The sequence below is a fragment of the Oenanthe melanoleuca genome, chromosome 3 (assembly GCF_029582105.1).
Source record: "Oenanthe melanoleuca isolate GR-GAL-2019-014 chromosome 3, OMel1.0, whole genome shotgun sequence".
Classification (NCBI taxonomy): Eukaryota; Metazoa; Chordata; class Aves; order Passeriformes; family Muscicapidae; genus Oenanthe; species Oenanthe melanoleuca.
The window spans coordinates 2,988,297-2,998,108 of NC_079336.1; the positions used below are offsets into that span (position 1 = coordinate 2,988,297).

The 9,812-nt window shown below is 54.3% G+C and overlaps 1 protein-coding gene across 1 annotated transcript; it reads right to left on the minus strand.

Moving 5' to 3' along the window:
* Positions 1-1,185: 1,185 nt before the first annotated feature.
* Positions 1,186-9,366, minus strand: LOC130251182 (ostricacin-2-like). Its single transcript, XM_056487620.1, has 4 exons — positions 9,307-9,366; positions 8,257-8,344; positions 1,915-2,041; positions 1,186-1,431 (listed from the first exon to the last, which is right to left on the minus strand). The coding sequence occupies exons 2-4, from the start codon at positions 8,312-8,314 to the stop codon at positions 1,419-1,421; spliced, it is 198 nt and encodes a 65-aa protein (XP_056343595.1). The 5' UTR covers positions 8,315-8,344; positions 9,307-9,366; the 3' UTR covers positions 1,186-1,418.
* Positions 9,367-9,812: the final 446 nt, after the last annotated feature.

Genomic DNA, 9,812 nt, shown 5'->3' on the forward strand with positions numbered 1-9,812 from the left:
GGTAATTTTAACAACTGCTGTTGCTTCTGCTTGTACAGTTAGATATATTAGTAAAAGAGCTGTTATTCCTAACCCCTTATCTCTGCCTCAGAGTCTTTGATTCAAACATTTATAATACTTGGGGGGAAGTGGAATTAAGGTCTCTATTTCAAAGGACAACTTCTGCCTTTATCGGCAGAAACCTGTCCTTCAAACAGGACACCGTGCCAGGGCTTTTCGGGCCACATGGGCCACGCGGAGGGGGCTGGACAAAACCGCAAAGCCCAGCTGCACCTCCCCACGCCGCGCTCAGCTGGGGCCTCTCCCTACCCTGGCTGCTTCCAAAACGGCGGCAGAAGCCCCGGCTGAGCCGTGGCCACACCAGGAGGGGGGCAGGGGGACCAGGACCTCAGCAAAGGCTTCCCCCCACCGGCCACATGGGCCCCCAGCCGAAAACAGGGAGAGGGGAGCCTTGGGGCTCCCGCACCCCGCCCGGCCAGGCCGCATGGAAAGGGGGCCAGGCCAGGCCGGGCCAAGCTGGGGCCTGGCTGTTACCTGCACCACCAAAGGAAGTGAAAAGAGGACAGATTAACTTTACTGGTGTGATTTATGAAAGCAAAATAACTTTTTAATTGGTTACCTGGGCTGAATACGAAAAAATCAGCCCTCTGATTGGTTCCTGCAGCTCACAGAGAAAGTTCTCAGAGAGGAAACAGCCTCTCTGTGTCTCTGAGCTTTTGTGCTCATCCTCTCAGGCGACCTCCCTCCATGCAAAACCAGCACAGCAGGGAGGGCTGTGGTGCAGGAACAGGACAAGGAGGAGCAGCAGGCACAGCTCCTGTGGTCACCATGGCCATGCCCACTCAAGGGACACAGAACCAGCACAGCTCTGCACATGAGGCCGTGGCTGTCAGGGACAAGGGACATGTGGCACTGGCAGGAGCAGCACAGGGATCCCAGCTGGCCCAGAGGGAGAATTGGCAGGGCAGCTCCAGCACAGGCACCCAGCCAGCCCAGCCCAGCAGGCAGTGCCAGGCTCAGCCAAGTCCCCAAATCTGGGCCAGGCAGGAGCATCCCCAGGGACACAGGCGCTGCTCAGCCCCAGCATCATGCCCAGGGCCTTGTGCTGCCACCAAGGCAGTGCCACCCCCAGAGGCAGCAGGCACAGCCCCTGCAGCAGCAGGACACGCACACACGGCCCAGCCCTGCAATGCCAAAGTGCTCCAAGTCTTTATTGAAGCCGGGAAAAGCAGCCCCTGCCCCAAAGACAGCGGGGCTGGCAGCACAGGGCTCCAGCCCAGCAGCAGCCAGCAGGAGCAGCTGCCACTGCTGCTGTCACCCCAGCTGGGCATGGCACAGGCAGGGAGGGCAGGGGACAGCAGCACATGGGGCCAGGAGACAGAAGCCAGTGGGAAGCTCTTCGCAGGAATTTCAGGGTCTCAACCCCAGAGACTGTAGGAAGAAAAGAAACAAGCACATCACCTGGTGTAACATTCCCTGCCACTGTGTCCCCCTGCCCTGCAATGCCCAGGTGTGGTGCAGCAGCCTCAGGCTCAGGGCAGGTGAGGTGCAGCCCTTAGTGCAGGCAGGTTGGAGCTGGGCTGAGTCAGTGCTGGCAGCCCTGGCTGCAGCTCTGTGCAGATGCAGCAACACCTGGATCGTGTCCTCGGTGCTGCCCAAGCACAGGGAATGTTTCCCTCTCTTTTGCCTTGGGCAAATCTTCTGCAGAGGCTGAATGAGGCCCTGGGGACTGGAGCAGACTGGGGTGGCCCTGGCTGACCTGGGGCAGCTGCAGCCCCACTCTCAGGGCAGCTCCAAGCACCTTCCCTCCCCTCAGCTCTGCCTTGGAGCCTGAAGGGAGCTGAGCCTTTATCTACTCAGGGTCCCTTAAACACCTTCTGCCCTGACAGCAGCTTTTGTAATTCCAAAACTTACTTTTTGCAGCAAAAGAAAAACCGGGAACATTTTCCTTTGATGACAAAGGGGAAACGGCACTTCAGGAATCCACAGTACCCATTTTCACGCTGACATTGCTCCTTATTTGTTGGTTCCAAGGAGGATCCTACACAGTGAAATAAGCCAAAGTGAGAGTGGCATAACTGTCAAAAACGTGTCTGGTTCCAGAGGAACTGCTGCTAGCTCTGCGTCTCAGTCTTTCATGGGAACTGAGCACCATGCCCAACATTTTAAACTCTCCAGTCAGAGTTCATTTTTCCTACAGCAATGTGTGCATTTGGGCAAAGACAGAGGGAAAGGCCAGCATGAGCTACAGGAGCTGCTGAGCTGCATCCTCAGCTGCCCAGACCTTCCTCACAGCAAATCCCTCCCAAATGTTATAAACACCTGAGAACTGTGGTCGCTTAGCAGGGCCTGGAAAGCCCCAGTGCTGGGGGTTCCCACCTCAGCCCTGTCCCTGTGTCCCTCTCACCTGCAGCACTGGGCAGCACCAGGAGCAGCAAGGGCAGGAGCAGGTAGAGGATCCTCATGGCTGCTGCCTGTCCTGGGTCTTCTCGGGGCTGCACAGGGGACAAGAACCAGAGCAGGGTCAGGGATTTGGGGGAATCTTTGTGCCTGGAGATGCCAAGCTGAATGAAGTCTGATCCAATGCTCTCCATCCCCCCAGCCAGCCCAAAGTTGGTTATCCAAACAGTCTCCACAATTCTCTCAAATCAGGAATGATTTCCCAGCTCAACCTGCAAGTATCATCCTCAGCTCCAGATTATTTCCAGGATTCCCAGCAAGCCCACTCCCCATCCCTGTGCAGCACTGACCCAGGAAGAAACAAGAGGGCAGGGAAGTGTCTTGGTGGCTGGAAGTGACTCCCCAGTGACCTACCTGAGAAAGGTGTTGGTTCAGAGCAGAGCAAGGCAGAACTGGTGTGTAACAAACCAAGCTGGAATCGCTGGTGTGAAGAGTCCAGCTCGGGGAGTGTCCCTGTGCCCCACACACGCTGGTTTTGTCCTGTTTCCAGGGGGTGGGACAGACCCTTTCCACTGCTGACACAAGTGCCCTGGGCCAACCCGGGAGTGCCCCATGTGTGTGGGGTGCTGGGGCTGCCCCTGGTCCCTCTCTGCTGCAGGGGCAGAGGCTGAGGTGCCTCCTGGGGCTGTTGCAATCAATGGCACCGTTGTGCCCATGCAACACCTCTTGTGACACCCCTGGCACAGCAGCAACGGGCTGTGGGGCCAGCTGGGAAACCCTTGGGATGGGCACAGGAACTGGTGGGTGCAGGCACAGGCACCAGTGCAGTCCTGGGGCAGCAGAATCCTTCTTGCACAGGCTCACAGAATCACCTCTGCAATTGTTTGGTTTGGAAGGGACTGCAAAGATCATCATTTTCCATCACCTGCCATGGGCAGGGACACATCCCACTATCTCAGGTTGCTCCAACCCCCATCCAGCCTGGCCTTGGACATTTCCAGGGATCCAGGGACAGCCACAACTTCTCTGGGCAACCTGTGCCAGGGCCTCACCACCCTCACAGGGAACAATTCCTTCCTCATATCTGAATTAAACTCTGGCAGTGTGAAAGCATTTCCTTCTCTCCAATCCTTTGTCTTTCCTACTCTGATTGAACAACCAGCTGGCGTGGGACGTGCAAATCATCACAGAATATGAAAAATAACTTTTGAAACATCAAAAACATCTTATTAGATGTCTGTGCACCTGACATTTCGGGGGGATAAACAGGGCTCTCTCTCATGGCTCTTTTGATGAAGTGAGAGCAACACCAGCACAGATGGCAAGTTCTGTAATCCAGGTGACACAACAAAACAGCACATCCTCCTAATGCCAACCAAGGTGAATAAATCCAAGCTGGATGCAGCCATCACTTGTGAGTCCAGTGAGTTCTATGCCAGCCATGCCACTGGGAGAAGTGACAGTCCTTGCCAGGCAGGAGGCTCTGTACCAGGTGACAAATTTAGCAACTTCCTCTCCAGGTGTTCGGCAGAACAATCTGGTCTCTACAAACTAAATAAACTGCTGGGGATTTGGCAGTGGAATGTGGCATCTCAACATTTTCTGCTTCATAACCCTGAGATGTTAAATCACAGTGACAAGGTGACAATCATAAAAAATCTGGGAGATGGATTCTGCACGCTTGGCAGAAGCAGAGGCAGCACCTGCACACATTACTGATGGTGAGCTTTACTGGGAGGGTTTTTTGAAGGGACTGAGAAAAGGTTCCACTCTGTGCCAGAGCAGCACGTTGGTGCTGGTTTCCAGTGAGCAGGGTCTGTGTGTGACCCTGGATGTGTCCCTGTGTCCCTGGATGTGTCCCTGTGTCCCTGGATGTGTCCAGCAAACCACAGCACCACCAGGTCATTGCACAAGGCAGGATGACACAAGACCCTGGGTTAGGAATCCCTCTCAGAGGTGTCACAAGAGAAAACTGAAGCCTCCTTTTCTCTGGTGCAAGGGAGAAAGGGGAACAGGGACTTTTGGGCTACTGGTGACTCCAGCCTGGCCTCTGTGCTCTCCCCCTCCTGATGCTGCAAGGAGCAGCAGGAAAGATAAAAATCAATTGGATGTATGGAAAAATGGAGGATTTAAGTGAAGCTCCATTGAAGCTGTTCTGTGGATACTGCAGGTGAAAGAAAACAAACCTTTTGGTTCAGGTATATATTTTTTCCCAATCAAGCCCATGAGTCACATGTGAATTCTCTGTTGTCACAGTGTGACTTGGGTTTGCCAATTTTGATATATTTAATTTCCTTTAGAGACAGGATTCAGGAGCAGACGCAAGGCAGGCTTAAAAGGGTATAAGAAGAAATTTATTAACAACACAAAAAGAATTCAGAATAAGATTTCTGATTATTCCCTCCTACCCCTCCCTTCATTCCACATTTCTTAACAACAAAATACAGAAAACACTTCAGTCAGCTATCTACTTAAATAATCATTTCAGTTCACTCTAGAGAGAAAAGTCCCTTTTTTGGTTTAGGCTTAGGGGGTGTCTCACTTTCACAATCTACATCGGCCCGGGAAATACTGCAGATTATGACTCTCCTCCCATCTCCACAGTCCTTCCAGAGCTGTGCTATGGGTTATGTTACACACATGGGGTACCACTTTTAAAGGCAAGCTGCTGAAAGACAAAATTCTCTTAATCTCTTTTTCTATTAAATGTCTGTGTCCATATTTCCAGTCCCAAAACAGACAGCCCCATTTCCTCAAAGCATAAAGGTCTTCTTTTCAAGCACTTAAACCTCCCCAAATATATTTCAGAGTTTAAATGAATTTGAATATAGTCACCGTCCCCTTTTAGCCCCCAAAAAACGGTTTTCAGCTGCTCATCAGTTGCATCTTTTCAATCTCTCCCCATCAGGAACTTTATCTTCATTTTGCTGACTTCTGTAGACTCCATGCTTTATTTCTTCTCATTCAGGGGAGCTCAGGCGATCTACAGTCTCATCCAGGCATTAAAAGGGTTAAAGTTGTACCCAGGATGTGAAGAAGCCGGGCCAGACCACTGCTAGAAAAACTCTGAGCCACGCGGATCATCTGGGGCTTCTCTTCTCAGCACTGGGGTGGGGGAAAGGGAGAGCCTTTGGTGGCTCCCTCATCCTCCCGCTCGGCCATGCTGTGTGGAGAGGGGAGCCGAGCTGGGCCGAGCTGGGAGCCACACGGGCCCGGGGCCACCAGAGCCAGGGCCAGAGCCAAGGCCGAGCCGTGGCCCCACCGAGCCAAGCCGGGGCCGGGCCAGGGGCTCCCCGCAGAGCCAGGGCCAGAGCCTAGGCCGAGCCGTGGCCCCACCGAGCCAAGCCGGGGCCGGGCCAGGGGCTCCCCGCAGAGCCAGGGCCGAGGCCGAGCCGTGGCCCCACCGAGCCAAGCCGGGGCCGGGCCAGGGGCTCCCCGCAGAGCCAGGGCCGGGCCGGGATGCCAGGCTGGGGCCCCGCCAAGCCAGGGCCGGGGTGCCGAGCCCGAGCCTGAATCCGGAGCCAGGCCAGGGGACTGGGGCCCCGGCCAGAAGTCACCGCACATCCAGGGAGGCCAAAAGCTGAGAGTGGCCCACCCCCACCAATGTGATTTATGAAAACAAAACAAATCTCTCGCTGCCTACCTGGGCCATCAACCACCCAATCAGCCCTGCGACTGGTTCCGCATCCCACAGGGGAAGCTCCCAGAAGGGGACAGGCCCTCTGTTCTCCCCGGTGGCTCTGCCTCCCACCATTCCACGTGGAACCAGCACACCTGCATGTCTATGCCATGTTCCCTAAGGTATCTCACACCACACCCCTTTAAGGACCGGCTCCTGCTGCAGCTTTTGCAGCTGGGCATGGAGCTGGGACCTTGTAACAAAGCTGTGGCTGTTATAGGGATGAGGTTTTGCTGCTATGTCCAGAGTTCCTAGTCCATGTCTTTCTTACAGGGGAGTAGGGTCCTGAGAAAAGAACATATCTGGGACCATAAACACAATGACAATGTTTCTGTTCCCCCAGAGGGAGAATTGCCAGGGCAGCTCCAGCACAGGCACCCAGCCAGCCCAGCCCAGCAGGCAGTGCCAGGCTCAGCCAAGTCCCCAAATCTGGGCCAGGCAGGAGCATCCCCAGGGACACAGGCGCTGCTCAGCCCCAGCACCATGCCCAGGGCCTGGTGCTGCCACCAAGGCAGTGCCACCCCCAGAGGCAGCAGGCACAGCCCCTGCAGCAGCAGGACACGCACACACGGCCCAGCCCTGCAATGCCAAAGTGCTCCAAGTCTTTATTGAAGCCGGGAAAAGCAGCCCCTGCCCCAAAGACAGCGGGGCTGGCAGCACAGGGCTCCAGCCCAGCAGCAGCCAGCAGGAGCAGCTGCCACTGCTGCTGTCACCCCAGCTGGGCATGGCACAGGCAGGGAGGGCAGGGGACAGCAGCACATGGGGCCAGGAGACAGAAGCCAGTGGGATGCTCTTCACAGGAATTTCAGGGTTTCAACCCCAGAGACTGTAGGAAGAAAAGAGACAAGCACATCACCTGGTGTAACTTTCCCTGCCACTGTGTCCCCGTGCCCTGCAATGCCCAGGTGTGGTGCAGCAGCCTCAGGCTCAGGGCAGGTGAGGTGCAGCCCTTAGTGCAGGCAGGTTGGAGCTGGGCTGTGTCAGTGCTGGCAGCCCTGGCTGCAGCTCTGTACATATGCAGCAACACCTGGATCGTGTCCTCAGTGCTGCCCAAGGACAGGGAATGTTTCACTCTTTGATGGCTCTGGTGGGCGGGGAGGCTGTGGCTGACCTGGGGCTGCTGCAGCCTTTCAGGGCAGCTCCAAACACCTCAGGGACTTTTAATTTCCTATGTGGCCATCTTTCACAAAGCATTAATGCAGGAACGTATTTTCAGGGGTTGCCAAGAAAGAAATTTGTAACAGATCTTTCTGGGGATAAAGAAGGAAACTCTTTCCCCAACCAGGATTCCAGAGTTTACCCTCTGCAGCAGATGGTTTGTCCTGTACATCTTCCAATAGGTCTCGCAGGGGGGATACATCTCCCAAAAGAACAGTATCCTCTTCGGCGCCTGCATTCAAGTACACCTCCTATTTCCAGGGGAAAAGACACACATGGGGACAAGACAATAGTGGTGTTATAGACAGGCTGGTGCTCCCCGTGCATTTCAGTCCAAGAGAAGGGCTCAGGTCCAGCCCCCCACAGCCACATCTCCAGTTGCAGTGTGTCTCACCTGGAAGGTCCCTGTGGCCCTACATTGGGGCACACCAGAGCAGAGAGTGGAAAGGACCAGCATGAGGCTGAGGAAGAGCTGTGCTGGCTCCCAGCTGCATTCCCAGCTCAGACTGGACCAGCACAGCTGGCAGGCTGGGACTCCTCACATCCCATGTCCCTGACCTGGCTGTGCCATGATTTGTGTGACCTCTGGTGGAAAGTCCTTGTGCAACCCTTGCTGGGATCATCATTTTGGTACACTCAGGAGATGAACAACATGATAAGAAGGGACACATTTGTGCTCTAGGGAACCCTCTCATCCAAACACCCCTGGGGCTCTCTGCCATCCCTCTGCAGGACAAGAGAATAACCAAGAGAGTCCCAAACAGGAACAGCTGGGTGCAGGCTTGGAGCCTGAAAGCAAACCCCTTCTCAACCCACAGATCAAGCCAGGGTTCTGTCTCCACGGGATCTCTCCATCCCAAATTGTTGTCCAGTTGGAAAATCACTTGAGAAAGCCCTTTGGCCTCAATCCCCTGTTAACCTTCTTGTCACTCCCACAAACACAGAGTCACATCCAGGGACACTGAATTCCCACTGCTGGGAACTCACACTTCTCCCCATCTCCCCTCTTCCCCTCTCACCTGCAGCACCCTGGACCAACAGGAGGATCAGGGGGAAGAGCAGGAACAGGATCTTCATGGCTGCTGCCTCTCCTGGAGCTTCACAGGGCTGCAGAGGGACACCAAGGCAATGGGGACATGCAGGAGCCCAGGTGGGGCAGGAGCCAGTGCTGCAGGGCTCTGTGGCTCAGCAAAGTGCAGAGGGGCTGCCTCCAGCCACACCTGATTATATTTAACTTTCTCTAAAAACAATTCTTAGGTCTATGCCAGTCTTCAAACCTTGGGAATATTCCACTGTCTCAGTCTCTGGGAAATCAATAACCTATGCTGGTTCAATTACCATCCTCATAGGTCTTCTAAAACCTTTTCCCAGAGCACAGACTGCAGATCTGGGGCTCACTATTGCTGATCACATCAAAATAAGTGGCCAGTGAAATTTGGGAAATGTAGAGAAAAAATTCCCATTGAATGTTATGGAATTACAGGGCTGTTCCACCTTTGGGCTTCATGTATCAAACACATGCCCAAACACTCTGACCAATCCCCTCTGCTTCTCTGGGATCACAAAAATCCTCCCAGCTCAGCTTGGCAGTGCCCATCCCCAACCCCAGAGCATTCCCAGATTCCCAGCAAGGACATTCCCCAGCACCAATCCAGGGAGCAGGCAGAGGGCAGGGAAGTGTCTTGGTGCCCAGAAATGGGAACAGAAATCAACCTTTGCAGCTACCCTAAGACTGAAATGATGGGAAATCTATGTGCTGGTTTGGGGAAAGTATCCCCATGCTTTGCTGCAGAAATTTCCCATTCTCCCAACAATGATCTCATCTCCCTCTTGCAGCAAAGGCACCATTCCAGTCTCTCCTGCTCTTAGGAAACCAAAATTTCACTTTCCACGTGTTATGGACTCTAAGAGTCATATGAAGGCTTTTATTCTCTTTCCCAGTCATCTCTGATAGCCAAATATTGCACCTGTATGCTTCCAGCGGTTTTTGATTTCGGAGACTCTGCTGTTCTGAGCTTTGAGCTGAGACCCTGAGAGGGCAGGATTCTGGAAAGAGATCCCACACTCACCTGCCTGGAGAAGGTCTGTGTGTTCAGGCAGACACAAACCCAAAAGGAATGGCTGTGTGCAGATGCACTTGGGGCCAGGGAATGCTGCTGTGCCCCACACAGGATGGATTTATAGCAGTGCTGGTGGGTGGGACAGGCCCCAGTTGCTGCTGACACAAGTGCCCTGGGCCAAGCCAGGGGTGCCCCATGTGTGAGGGGTGCTGGGGCTGCCCCTGGTCCCTCCCTGCTGCAGGGGCAGAGGCTGAGGTGCCTCCTGGGGCTGTTGCAATCAATGGCACCGTTGTGCCCATGCAACACCTCTTGTGACACACAGTGGCAACGGGCTGGGCACCAGAGGGATGGGATGGAGAAGGGAGGTGGGTTGATGTTGGGAAGACTAGAAATGAGGAAATGGTTTCTTCCTTGTGATCTCTCATTTTATCAGTTCTGTTCTCACAGGGGGATGTGGAAGATCAGACTGAATATTGCTCAGCTTTGTACGGTGAGAGGAAAGGTTTACCTCTCAT